Here is a 14,889-nt window from a genome sequence, read left to right on the forward strand (position 1 = left end):
CATCACCTTGTCAGCAGCTGAACAATGATGGAGGACACTTCACCTGGCCTGGAGAAGCTGCTGTTCTTATTTCCCAGCACTGTACAACTATTCTCTATTCTATTCACTTCTTCTTTTACTTCCTTTGCTCTTCCTCTCTCTCACTTCACCACTCACTCTCTTACACACACGCACACACGCACGCACACCCACACACACACACACACACACACACACACACACACACACACACACACACACACACACACACACACACACACACACACACTTAAAGGCACTGGCCTAACATCAGGCCTGTTTACAAGTTCAGCGCTGGGAGCTGTAGAGTAAAAAAAGAAAAAGCTCGTCTCTGTATTTCTAACCTGAGACTGTGCAGTTCCACTGAGCGCCGCTAGATGTCAGTGCCTCATTAACTGTCAGTTCGCGTCCTCTCTGGGACTTTACCACTTTCCTCTGAGGGAGGGGTGCTTCTACTTTAAATCTGGATAACACTAGATAAATAGCTGGAGTGCCGTGTTAGATTATGACGAACGCGGTTTAGTTATAACGTCAATAACGCTGTGTCACTAGCCAAACACATTAATGTTATATAGCGTGGACATTAGCACGAACGTCCCCCTGTGACTGCGAGTCGTGGTGTTGGTATCACTCACTGTCATGGCCGCCTGAGTGAATGGACGTTCTCGCCTCTGCTCCGCTAACAAACGCTTAGAAAACAACAACAACAACAACAACAACAACAACAACCGAGTCCTCGCTTCTCTGAGCTCGGGTCCGTGTGTGTGTTCGTCACAGCTCGTCATGGCGGGCAGCAGCACCGCGCAGAAGACATGGGAGATGTCCAACAGCATGCAGGAGGTGCAGAGCATCGATGAGATCTACAAGTACGACAAAAAGCAGCAACAAGAAATCCTCGCTGCCAAGCCATGGACGAAGGAGTAAGTACACAACAGCAGTGGTGTAGTGACTGGTTTGTTTTCGGGTAAATGTCTGGAACCTTAACGTGTCACTATAGTTCAATACAGTTTGGTCATGAGTTAGCAGTTTGTTGTTAGCTAACTGCGTGGTAGCTATTCACAACCGTATCGTATTCCTTGAATACCATACGTAATAGGGACGGGAATCGGCAGGGACCTCCCGATACGATACTATCACGATATTTAGGTGGCGATACGATATGTATTGCGATTCTGTGGGTATTGCGATTCTGTAAGTATTGCGATTCGATATTACGATTTCCTGGGATTTCTTTTGGTTATTTTTTTTTTTAAATACTGGACCATGGAAAAATGTTGAATCATACCTTCAAATACAATACCAGTTATTCACTTAGAGCTTTACAAGTTTTATTTCAAATATTAACATTAACTTAATGACTGCACACAAACTGACAGATTAAGAAAAGTATGCCACTTTTAAACAATAAATAAAAGGTAAATTAAATAGAATGAATAAAAGTTTACTTAAAATATAAACTTTGAAATAAACAAAAAGTAGGCTATCGTTGTTTGCATGTAGGCGATGCAAAGCTAGTGCTTGGGTATGTTTAGATTCTTGGGCAAAAACAAGAGCTGGTCAAAATGCTCTGGGGTGATGTTGCTCCCCCCATATATCCCCTCGGTATAAACCAGTAAATATGTTTAAAAAAAAAAAAAAATCGTCATTCACAAGAATCGCGATTTGTAACTGAATCGATTTTTCCCCCCATCCCTAATACGTAATGTAGCTGGTGTTGATCAGGTGACGTTTCTTTGCCTCTACAGTCACCACTACTTCAAGTACTGTAAGATCTCAGCTCTGGCCCTGCTGAAGATGGTGATGCACGCCAGGTCCGGAGGAAACCTGGAGGTGATGGGCCTCATGCTGGGGAAGGTCGACGGCGAAACCATGATGATCATGGACAGCTTTGCTCTGCCGGTGGAGGGCACAGAGACCAGAGTTAACGCCCAGGCTGCAGCCTACGAGTACATGGCAGCGTACATTGAAAATGCCAAACAGGTCTGACACCCACACACCTGACTTTAATCATGGCGAAGACATTTAGAATCAAACCCTTCATGTGTAGTTATAACGTGATGCTTTATAGTTCATCACTGAACGTAGATGTTATCAACTATATTTATTTATTGGCCAATATCAGAATCAGAATCAGAACGTATTTATTGCCAAGTAGCAGGTTTACAACTACCTGGAATTTGCTTTGGTTATTGGTGCATACAATGAACATAAAAACACAATAAATACACCACACATAAGAAAAACAATATATATTTACTCACTATTTACTTCTTATTTACTCACTTTTTCTAATATTTATACAAGGTAGCATTTATTTAGACATAAACATATCTATATAAAAATATATAAAAGATAAAAGCTATAAAAAATGAAGTAAAAGGTGAAATGCACAATGCCCTCTAATATATAATTTAATATCAGATATATCATCACTTCCTGTAGATGTTATTAACCATATTTATTCATAAGGCAAGGAAGGCAGTTCCTATATAAATACTACAGTATAGTATATTTCTCATCCAGTGACAGAGAATGGTTATTCATATCCTGCACCTCTGTGTCATCAGTATTGTTCAATACTCTTGTCATTTCTTTTAAAGTCCAACCTCAAATTGTTATTCATGTTAAATACTCTCAGGCATTGCTCCTCTAGACATGATTTTTCTCTTAGAAAACAAAACAATTATAATCAATCAATATTTTCAGACTATTTGTGTTTTTCAATAATTTTTCCAGTGTAATAGTTTTCATATGGTAAAGGCTTCATATCTTGGATAACAACCTCCGTCTTATCTCTTTTCCCTCAGGTTGGCCGTCTGGAGAACGCCATTGGCTGGTACCACAGTCATCCAGGCTACGGCTGCTGGCTGTCGGGCATCGATGTCAGCACTCAGATGCTCAACCAGCAGTTTCAGGAGCCATTTGTGGCTGTTGTGGTAAGACAGGAAACAGGAACCATTGCTATTTCAAGTCAAACACTTGTTAAACAGTGATTTCTAATTGCACCTCATTAAAAAGTAGTTTTGGAAAGTGAGCTCTTTTCATTCTTAATATGACGATACACGTTGCTGTGGGTGTAACTGAGAACGGGGTGACATTTTTGATTCATGAGTTGTAGGTTTCCGTGTTGTACAGATTAATATTTTGCTATTGCAACCATATATGTTATTTATACTTCATTCGGTTCAGCGGTGCTTAAATGCCACGGGCATTGTCTAATTAAGTGCCTATTTTCAGCACACTGACAGCAACAGCAAAAGGCTCCTGGTGGCCAGATCTGAGTAATCCCCAGAGGTTCGTTTGACCCCTGACTTTGTTTTCCTGTTCTACTGTATCTTGCTTCCTACAGATCGACCCCACTCGGACTATTTCTGCAGGGAAAGTCAACCTTGGCGCCTTCAGAACCTACCCAAAGGTAAAGCAAAGACCGCAGTTCCCTTTTAAGAGTATACATTTCAAAGTAATAAAAAAAAATGCTATTAATGATTCTTATAACCATTTTCTGTTCATATTTGTAGTTTACAGTTTTAGTTTAAGTCTTGTACTTCAGTTCTATTGCCTTTATTTCTTATTTGGTTCCATTTTAGGACTAGGCGATACAATCATCTCTTAATTATTTGTTTATTATTACCTATAGATATATACATTGGAGAAAATGTTGTTGTTTGTTCTCAGTATTTCCTCTTTGGATTTTCAGGGTTACAAACCTCCTGATGAAGGACCCTCAGAATATCAGACAATACCTCTCAACAAGATTGAAGACTTTGGTGTTCACTGCAAACAGTGAGTGTTAACATATACAGTCTATTAAATTGTTCTCGCCATATTTAATACTAACATAAGACCCACATTGTGTACATAATTTTTACCTTAATTACAGTACTGTAATGAACTTTGTTCTTTACTGTTCGATTGTGTTACTATGCTGTACATAGCTGATGTTTTTGTTTTGATTCATCTCTTTCAGGTATTATGCCTTGGAGGTAACTTACTTTAAGTCCTCCCTCGATAGAAAGCTCCTGGAACTCCTTTGGAATAAATACTGGGTCAATACCTTAAGCTCCTCAAGTCTCCTCACGGTAAGAAGGCAACTTCAAAAATCCAAAATGTTCGCTAATTGTTTGACATTTTGATTTATGGTTAAATATTACACTATAACTCATTGAGACATGCAGTCATCAGCTTGTGATGCTGTGATTTATTGCTGCCTATTAGCAAAGCGCCTCTGTTTATTGATGTTAGTAATAAGCTTAATTTGAAACTTTCGAATAAGGGTTATAAGTATTAAAAGTTGGACCTGGCGCTAATGACACAGACGCCGTTGTGATTCATCATGGATCATCTGCTTTCACCCAGGAGTTCATTGTAAAGATTGAAAAGCCCTCATGTGAATTCCCATTGTGGTCGCAGTCACTCTGTCCCGAGCTTCACTAAGCAGTCTAAATAGGCATCGGGCTTATCCAAACAGTTAGCTCTTTGGCATTCTGGATGAAGATGAATTGACTAGATGTCAAGAACGAGCTGCTCCACGGGTGACGGGCTTTGTCAGTTGCTACACTGTCACCCTCGTCAGGGGCCCCTGTGTCATTGTGGTTTAATTACCTTTTCCACTAAAAACATGGCCTCACCTTAAGCAAACTCTTCTCAGTCTTCTTTTCATTCACCGCGGAGCACAGGCGGCTCCTGCAGCTTGTTACACAGATTTGCTGCAAAACAATCTTGTTCTTTGTGGAAAATCGGTTGTCAAGCTTTTGTTGTCAAATTGTGCATGAATTGGCTTCTATGTGTTTGTTTGTGTGTGTGTGTGTGTGTGTGTTGGATGGTCAGAATTCGGACTACACCACAGGCCAAGTGTTTGACCTGTCTGAGAAGCTGGAGCAGTCAGAGGCACAGCTGGGCAGAGGCAGCTTCATGCTCGGGTTGGACACACATGACAGGAAGTCTGAGGACAAACTGGCCAAAGCAACACGAGACAGGTAAATGTTTTTCTTTATTTAACACTTGTGGGCAGTAAAAGATCAGCGCTGAGTGTGGCTGCTTTCACATCGCTTGCTCTATATTGTACATCCTAAAAGGAAAGTAGTGGATGGTGTAACTTTTATAAAAATTTTACAGTGTGATTAACAGCATTTAACTCAATTAAAGGATAATATATATTCTTGTGTTTATAATTAATATGTATTTTTTAAAGTACATTTAACAAATTATTTCAATTAAATTCTTTTTTAATTTCAATTAAAAATCATTGTTAGAGGTTTGAATTTGGGCCGTCACGGATTATGTTTATTATTGAATAATCAGATTATTTTCTCAATCAATCAATATATCTCTTTGTATACAAAATTACTAATTGTTATTATTTCAACTCTAGACTAAATCTAATTCCTTTTTTCATTGATTTGGTCTTTTTTGTGCTATATTATTAAATATATTTGAGATTAATTATCACTGATATCAGATTCACAGGAAGACACAATAGATATAACTTTACTATGTATTATTGTTGGAGGTCTACTGGTACCAGGGTGAATGTTACATCTCTGGACACTGTATCTGTTTTGCTGGAGGTAATTACTGATCTCCATTTTCCACCGTGTTCTGTTTTAGCTGCAAGACGACCATCGAGGCGATTCACGGCCTGATGTCTCAGGTCATCAAGGACAAACTCTTCAATCAAATCAACACATCTGCCAATTAAACCTGGACAATGAGCTGATTTGGATTTCACCTGGAAATGTTTACTTGTGCATGTCCAGCACTTACTGGTTTATGGTGATTCTTTTTTTTTTTTATTCAAATTTTTTGTGTTTTAGGTAGCTAAGGAATACAGCAAGGACTCCTGCTCCAAAAAAATAAAAAAAGATATATAAAAAATGCCAGTACTTAATGTGTGTATTTTCATACTTTTAGATAAAATTTTGGTATTTTTTTCTGGTCAGTGTTATGCAGCTTAAGCAGATTTTGTACCTGGGTAGTTTATCAAATTCACTGGATATTCGTCTTCATGTATTCAATCTTCCATATAAATATAATACAGATTCTTAAGGTGCACTGCGTTATTGCTTGCCGTCACGCTCTGGCTGTTGTTACAAATCCTCTTACACATCGGGCCTGTGCTCAGCTGCAGCCCGGCCGAGGACCAGTCAGCCTTTCAAGCGCAGTCTGTCACGGCGTTACATAATGGAACAACAAATTCAAGTCTCTGCATAGGCTCAAATGGAATGGGCTGCCGTGTGTGGGACGTCTCTGCGGAGTCACTCCCTGCACAGTTTGGCTCTTGGTGGTACACAGTCCAGCGAAGTGGCCGGCTCGTCAGGTTGTGGTGTGGCAGTGATGCAGTGCAGAAACAGAAGCCGCACACACTGGAGTCCATTCACCCAACGTGTCTGCTCTCCATCGAAGCAGACACTCGCCGAGTCTGCCTGTGTTTTTCACAGACAGCTGCTTTGGCCTGGGTTTGTGTCATGTCTTTTTCATGGTATTGTAATGGCTAAATGTATATTTTTTATGTCATGTATCGCAAAGCAGAGAATCCCAGCGGGGCAGAGTAGGCGTCTGTTTTTTCTCATATGCATGAGCTTTGGCACCACTTCTTATAATGATTTTCTTTAAGTATTATAAAGGTGTGTCTTGAAATTCAGGGTGCTCAGTGCAGTGGTTTAGGAATATGACATTTATAGCGCTATATTTTAATGTAATTTGTTTTTTTTCTTAGATTATTGTATAGGTTCAATCGAACACATGTTCCTCTGAAGAGCTCATGTTTTTGCCAGATATTTAAATGTTTTACATGGATGACTGTCACAGAGCTGAGAAAGTATTCAGAGTATGCACTTAAAATAGTTGCTTCCAATGTTCTGTCTTCCATGGTGATTTAAGAACCAATGAAACACATTGAACTCATTGGACATGTAAATATTTTGATTATCACCAGATGGACATTTGTATGCATGACTAAAGGTGGAATAGGTAAATGTATGTAAATTCTAATCAAGTCAAATTGTGGGCAGCCAAAAATCAATTTCCCTTACTTTATTATTTTAATATTTAGCACAAAGTATGTTCTCCATTACTATAAAAATGCTTTCACATATTGCAGTGGAATGCCTTCAACTTTGCTGTTCCCACTAAAATATATGATGGTAAATGACACGGGTATGAGAGCAGCAGGTTGATAAAGCTCATGACTAATAGCTGAAGTATTCAGATGCTCTGTTTAGTTTTGGCTCTCAGCAGAATGAACCCTACGAGCACAGTGTTGTGTGTGAAGTGTTGGAGCCCGGCTCAGAGAGGTGCTACACCCCCTCTCAGACATGTGGTCCTGCATAAGTGGCGTAAAGTCGCTCCCTCACAGGAAACCCAGGTCATGGCATGATATAGATCAACAATGCAGGGGTCAGTGGGAGAAGAATGCTGTGGTCCTGACACATCACGCTGTGCACTTACACTTTGACACATAGGCACAGAGTAGCTTGTGCCACAGTAGCTGCAAAAAGCGTTAGTTAGTAAATATGAACAGCAGAAAGTTGTACAGTTAAGGACATTGTAAGACCCTCAACTTTATTAGTATTCATTACTTATTAGTAACTTTTATTTAATCCAACTTTACTAGAAACTAGAAGGTTTTGCTTGAATTTTCAGAATTATATTAAATTAAATGTGTCCCACACTGTGATTGTTGTAAAGCGTCAGAAACAAGCAATAGGTTTTTAAAGCATGTTAAATCATCCAGTATCTAAAATCCAAAAATATAAAAGTAACTTTTAAGTAAGGCTGTCAAATATATGTACTAGAGTAGAATATATATACAATGGTTTTCTCTGAAATGTGTATCCAAAGCAGCATAAAATGATTGACTACTGATTGACTGCTGTTGTAGCTCTTAGATATTAGGATATTACCTATGAAATAAAATATATACTAAAACCAGGATTGCTCAACCCTGGAAAGTACCAACTATCAAATACAATTTCTGAAATGTCTAGGACTGCAAAGCAGCACTGAGCGGCCGAGCACATGCATTTTGAAGCGTTGCATGCCTTTTGCCTTTTGCCTGAAAAAATGAATAATAATTACAACAACTTCATTTTCACACTGATTGATAGGTGGCGCTATGAGCCTGAGGAAATATTGACACCTAGAGCTGTTCAGGCTTGGACTCTGATCATGAAAATTCCTCCGGAATACGTACATTTTCACCACTTTCTAATTTTCTGCAAATTTTTGTAAGAATGTTAAAGCCCTCAAAGAGCCAATTTATTGAATAATAATAATAATAATAATCCTTACAATTTCAAAAGGGCCTCACTGTCTGTCAGTGCTCCGGCACCTAAATAGTTTGCAACATTCCTGTTGAATTTCTAAAATCTATGAAATATTTGAAAAGAAAGCATTATTATGGTGTAGTTAGTAGAATAACAGAGCAGGATCTAATTTGTCTGTCCAGTATTTGCAGTTGTCCATGTATTTACAGCATTTAAATAAATTTCCTATTCATATCAATCAATATAATTTAGTTTAATAAATATTGCACTTGTCCCATAATATTGATTATAGTTAAAAAGGTTTATTTTTTAACCCAAATAATATTTGTTAAAGATAACAAATAACAAGATGAGTGCTGAGTTACCCATCATAGGCAGCTGCCTTTCAACCACTGGGGCAACAAAGGTCCTTTACATATCAGTGGCAGATTCTGTTGACACCGGAAGTGCCTGTACGATCTCCTCGCTCGTCCTGACCGATCAGCTGTGACAGCGGCGCTGCTTCCGTAGTTTCCACGGCAACTGCGCTTCTCGTCTCAAACAAAACGACATTGCTCCGTTGCTGTTCGCTGTAAAACTTCGTAGAAATGGCCTAACATGCCCGTTTTTGGAAATTCTTCATCGAGCAGAGAGGTAGGAGGGTTTAACTTATAACTGACACATTCAACGTACAAAGGGGAAATTCGATTTTTGGGCTCCTGTAACTACACGTGGATGGTATCACCGACATGTTGTGGATATTTACATTGTTTTAATCTATGTTCCTCACGAACTGCACCCGGACACCTTTGAGTGTGGCGCACTGTGTTTGACAGTGATAAACTGCTGCTCCCAAGCGAGAGAAGATCCTCCGAGGTTCGTAAGTTCACGTCATTAGCGTCTGTCCATACTTCAGCTCTTATCGATCACCCCCTACCAGTCCCTCTCCTTGTGTTAGCTAGCTACACTCTGTACAACCAGCAAAGGAGAGGTGATGTAAAATAATGCCTCTGAGTGGAGTTCAAAGTGCAACATTTCATATCTCAGTGTCAGGTCCAGCTAATATATGAGCCCCGTGGGTACAGAAGAAGCTCAGGGAATTGAACCCTCTAATTGCAACAAAGATTGAGTGGTCACTCTACGTTTGGCCTCTTAGCAAGTTTGCTGGAGAACAATGATGTTTTTCCATCAAATATCCCCAACTGTGAATGGACAGTTCGGATTTAGGCCGCTTATAGTCTAGTGTTTGACAATTTGTCATCTATGATCCCGATGGCTGAAGTAAGTTGGCCTCAATAGATAAACAGAGGAAACCTCGGTTTGCCTGCTTATGTCTTTTTCAGCTCACACGTGTATTTGTCTCCCAGACCGACAGATGGACAGACAGCTGTAGTCTGTGCTGCGGGCTGAACGCTTGGCTGAAGCTGAAAAGGATCCTTTCTGAAGGTGTGTCTGTGAGCAGCCACCATGGTACAGCTGAACATAGATCTGATCGCTAAATCCAGAAACCACTTCAAGAAGAAAAGGGGCCTCTCCTTCCCAGACTACCTCAAGACACTCACGCACCTTCACTTCTCCAGCAAGAACATCGAAGACATTGTAAGTGTCCGTTAAGGAACGTCATCCATTCTTTGCTTTTCTTGCTCTTCTATGCCTCATGTTTTCATTTGACTTTCAGGGAGATGTCTCCATGTGCAAAAACCTCACTGTTCTGTACCTGTACGACAATCAGATCACAAACATCTGCAACCTCGGCTCTGCCTCCAACCTCACCCATCTGTATATGCAGAACAACAACATTGCTCGTATAGAAAATCTCTCCAATCTGCAGATGCTCTCCAAACTGTGAGTGTATAAAGTTGAACTCATTGTTGTCCCGTTCGTGGAGCTTGAGGTCTGTGGAAACATTAGTTTGGTTTTTCCGTCTCTGCAGGTATCTTGGTGGAAACCGGATTGCAGTATTGGAGGGCTTAGAGCAGCTCCGCGAGCTCAAGGAGCTTCATCTGGAGAATCAGAAGCTGGCACCAGGGGAAAAGCTGCTCTTTGACCCCAGGACTCTCCTCTCACTCGCTGTATGACGTATTTTCACACTGTTCAGTACAAGTTTAGTTTGAGAAAATAAGGTTCATACACACTCCCTAAATGATTTGAGTTGTCTTCCTTTGAAATTATAGGTATTAAGTCATGAAAAGGTCAGAGAAAAAGGCTCATTTTAACTCTTTTAAATAATAATGTGTGTGGCGTATCAAGCCGGTAGGTGATCACATCCAGTGTAAAAGATTTCAGATTTCTACGAGACGAGTGATCCCTGTAAAAGCAGAATATTGTGCTGGGTTTGATGATGTCAAAGGGACCTCTGTGGCTCTCTCTGGTCTGACAAATCAGTTAGGTCTGTTTACTGCGTTTACTGGCCAGGCCATGGATAAACACACCAAAAGTCTCAGCTTCTTGTTTGTTTGGATAATTAATGAAATTGCTGTGCAAATTTGAAGAGTTCCAGCTTTTTATAAATGTGCCGTTAGAGAACTTCAAACCAAGATGAATATTTAGCAGCAGCACTATCTAAGAGTATGATTTGGACATGATCCTATAAGTTCAGGCTCATAAAGAGGCCAGATGCAGATGCTTAATCCAAATGGATCAAAAACCAATAAAAAGATAAAAACTGTACCATAAGTTTGGATTTATTTTGGACACACACAATAGTTTTGTAATGTTGTTCCTCTCAGAAACAAATTGTAGACGGTGGTATTTTCTTTGAGTATGTGTGTCCATAATAAACACATTTTAATGTTCCATGCGATTTTCTCCTTTTTATGGGAAGTTGTGTTCATACTGTTTATATTTTAAATGCAATTGATTTGCTCCGTCTCCTCCTTTTCTCCCGGGGCTTCTTTATGTTATGCTTATTTGTGATATTCTCTCATTTTATTGACTGTAAAATGAAACCTGTTTTATTTGCACAGGAATCTCTTTGTGTTCTGAATATCAGTAACAACAACATTGATGATATCAGGGACCTGGCAGTGCTGAGGGAAATCCAGAATTTTTCTGCTGCTGACAATGAATTACACAACCTGGAGGTAAATATAGCTTCTTCTTTAAGTGTCTGAAATTAGCTGCACTTCAGGGATTCTTCTCCAGTGCGACAGAGGTAGATACTGGCTGTGTGCTGTGCGCTGCAGTCAAAGTAAATAGTCCCACATCACAGCATGACATGCCATATTTAAGTCAACATTCCACGATTAGTTGATCAGGTCATCATGAATATTGTTCCGTAGCTTTCTGCAGTGATGTGTGAAATGAGATGGAGAACAGGGTTCTAAAGAACCAAATCCTGCAAATCCTGCCATAGGTTCCCAGTCTGCATGACTTGCACAGGGTCAGAATTATTCAACAAATCAACCAGCCTTTCCCCCTGAGACTTTTCTCGCTGACAGCTTTAAACAAGCACAAGTTTCTCCTTTTCCTTGGGAGGCAGATTTTTCCTCTCTGCCTTAGAATCCTCTGTTTGATACCCTAAACCACCGCTACTTAACTTTATGGGAGATTCATCTGATGCAGAGATATGATTTATGCCCAGTCACTTCTTTGAAAAATGACCTGCTTGATATTTCTGTTTGAATTGATTTACTCACTGAAACGGTGGATGGCTTCATGAAAAGGGAATAATTCCTCTTCTCTTTTTTATTAGTGTTTCACACCCGGATGACACATTGAAAGCATTTAGTTATCGACTACTTTGCTCAGGCTACTTTCTCAGCACCAATGATTTGCTTTCGAGAAGTTGATGCAGGTAATTGTTGTACACGTGCCATTTTGAGCAGATAACTATAATTTATTCAACCCATCTGCCAATATTGATTCTGCAAAGACAGCACTCCAAAGTATCAGTCCCTTCTTCGGTGCATTTGGTCAGAGTCCAGAGGAAACGTTATGGATTTTTAAAATAGATTATGACAGGCAGTCAGCCAGGGTGACAAATGGGGAGCATCTTCAGAGGCCGTTAGCTGTGTGCAGGGCAGAGAGGACGGGGGAATTGAAGCCCTGGTCAAATACAGGTTCATAACTGGCCCATCATTAGTCCAGGCGAGAGAGCTGGCCAAGCTCAGCGAGTATCCAGCCTTCGCTGCTCTCCACACCCCCGCGTGGGGGGCAATTTGGGGCTGGGCTGCTCTTCGGTGAGGGCCTTCTGAGTGACAGCCCTGACACGATCATTTATCAAAGCCTGGGAGCGCGCGGTGCTCAGGGGTCCCCTCTGAACTGATTGCAGCACGAGCTGGAAAAGTGGAAGCGCTTTGGCCAAGACAGGAAGGCAATGAACAATCAGAGCGTGTCCAGAGAGTATTCATATTTCCAGGCTTGGATTAATGTGCCTTTAGATAAACATACAACTGCAGGCAACTCGCTGGAGGAGCCAGCCTCACACTGCCCCAGGAGAAAACTTGTAGTTACATGACACCGGCGACACTGTTTATTAAAATAGACTGATGTGTTGTTTATGCACTTTCCCCTGGCCCTTGTACTTCACATTAGCATTCACTTACACCGGGTCTTTAAAAGTTTTCTGATGTTTGTCTCTGATTAGTTATCATATCAGAAAAATGTGTTTCAGAGAAAGTTTTCTATTAGTCATTGAGTGTGGATTTGCCATTTGAAACGAAAACACCTCACATGAGTAAAAGATTCTCTTTTTCTGCATTTTCAGGAGTTAGAGGATGTGTTTGGCTTCTGGCCTCAGCTGCTTCAAATGGATCTGAGAGGAAATCCTACGAGTAAAAAACCAAAGTACAGAGATCGTCTAATAACCACATGCGAAACACTCGGTAGAGAATTACAAATTTTCTTGCTCAATGGCATTTGACTGATAATTATTTATTTTCATTTAATAGTAACATGTTCACTTTTATAATTCAAAATATATTTTTTTCTCTTTTTTTGTATTCCTCATATATTTTTGCAGGGGTTCTTGACGGAAGGGAAATTAATGAGTTCACCAGACAGTTCCTCATTAGATGGAAAACATCCAAAGAGGCCAAGAAGAAAAAACACAACCCGCTCCTGCTGCCTGGACCGTTGAGCTCCGATCCCTTTACAAGTTAGTCTCTCAATTCTGAACCTTTCTTTTATTGTCCCACTCTCAATCCACGTTTCTGATTTAATATGGATGTTGGTTATTAAGGTTCACTGCTTATGTGATAGTTTGGATACTGGGCTACATTCTTGAAACATATCATTTTTAATATATTTCAAAATCCCTAAAAATGTGTTCCCTTGATTTTAATGACTTTTATAGTATTTTCTGTTCCCATTTTAGTCATTATTCTTTACTTAATTATTCTGGGTCAGTTTTACACATTTGAGTGAGTGTGTGTGTGTGTGTGTGTGTGTTCTCTTCTGACTTTGTTTGTATTCCAGATGACTTCAATATGGCTCAGCGTCCACATCCCGGTCACGTCTGCAGCCATAATAGGCAGAGGTGGAAGCCACAGCAGTCTCTCAGCTCCACTGTCATCGCTCGCACAGATCTCAGCTGTGAGTACACGCTTTTTTCTAGACTGACTCCATTTAATTATTGCCTTTTGTAGACACACACATTCAGCTTTTCTATAGAATTTACATGCTAAAGGGTCTAAATTCTGATGGATGACAATGTCCAATAGGTTTACAAACACTCTAATCTGTCTTCTTTCTCTCCAAAATTAAATTTAAAAAATGATCTCTATTCCAAGCCAAAATTCTGATGATTTCAATGCTTGTTGAACCATAATCTGCTTCCTTTTGGTTTTATCTGAACTCTAAGGACATTAACGACAACATTGAAGATTCCTATGAGGGGGCTTCACAAAGTGGCAAAGGTGCTGAGGACAAACCCACCAGTCCGATGACCTGTCCACCCACAGCCCAGAACTAACAGAGCTTCTGCTTTATTAACTGTTCAATTCAGCTGCAGCTCTTTTATCATATTGTTATTTATAGTCCGTGTCCTCCACTCGGTGTGAGCTCCATCGCTGTCAAGTCCTTGCGGTTCTTGACCCATTGGATTATATCGTCTGCCTTGTCTGGTTTCACAGAAATACTGTCACATGTTCTAATGTTTTGATTTGTTCTTTGTCTTAACTTAATCTGCATTGTTATGAATGTAGCTTAATAAGGCTGGAATACGTTAAGAAGATCAAACAACAAAATAATGAATAGTTTGCTTTATGTTCATAATTTTGACCCCCGCTGCATTTCTCCTCCTCACTTTCTGATTCATCTATAATTGTATTTTTTGGGGTCTGAAGACATTGGTAAATTTTACAAATGAATCCGATGTTGTGTGTGTGTGTGGTTTTTCTTTTTCTACAAATGATCCAGGAGACGTGGAGTGGCACAATCTGAATGATGGCTCTGCCCCGACATTACAAGGCCAACAACACATGCTTCTTTTCATCTATTCATCTGGGATCAATGACTCATCCCTCTGTTATAGTGTGTAATAAAACGGATGTAGCTGTTGTCATCCTTGTTACTAGATGTTTAAATGAATTTTTAGGAGCCACGTGGGCGTGTAACCCCAGAAAGATGTTGGGGGGTAATTAGGGAAACCAGCTTACTTAACCTCCTCTTACTTCACCTTGTAATT

The 14,889-nt window shown here is 40.0% G+C and overlaps 2 protein-coding genes across 2 annotated transcripts; both read left to right on the top strand.

The window, feature by feature from the left end:
• Window positions 1-665: 665 nt before the first annotated feature.
• cops5 (COP9 signalosome subunit 5) lies at window positions 666-5,897 on the top strand. The gene is made up of 8 exons (XM_061093740.1): window positions 666-938; window positions 1,764-1,998; window positions 2,826-2,954; window positions 3,368-3,433; window positions 3,716-3,801; window positions 3,986-4,097; window positions 4,846-4,994; window positions 5,626-5,897. The coding sequence occupies exons 1-8, from the start codon at window positions 802-804 to the stop codon at window positions 5,714-5,716; spliced, it is 1,005 nt and encodes a 334-aa protein (XP_060949723.1). The 5' UTR covers window positions 666-801; the 3' UTR covers window positions 5,717-5,897.
• A 3,831-nt stretch (window positions 5,898-9,728) lies between these two features.
• Window positions 9,729-13,364, top strand: ppp1r42 (protein phosphatase 1, regulatory subunit 42). Its single transcript, XM_061094231.1, has 6 exons — window positions 9,729-9,860; window positions 9,940-10,106; window positions 10,195-10,333; window positions 11,228-11,344; window positions 12,970-13,087; window positions 13,225-13,364. The coding sequence occupies exons 1-6, from the start codon at window positions 9,729-9,731 to the stop codon at window positions 13,362-13,364; spliced, it is 813 nt and encodes a 270-aa protein (XP_060950214.1).
• The last annotated feature ends 1,525 nt before the right edge of the window (window positions 13,365-14,889 follow it).

Source organism: Limanda limanda, chromosome 20, assembly GCF_963576545.1.
Source record: "Limanda limanda chromosome 20, fLimLim1.1, whole genome shotgun sequence".
Lineage (NCBI taxonomy): Eukaryota > Metazoa > Chordata > Actinopteri > Pleuronectiformes > Pleuronectidae > Limanda > Limanda limanda.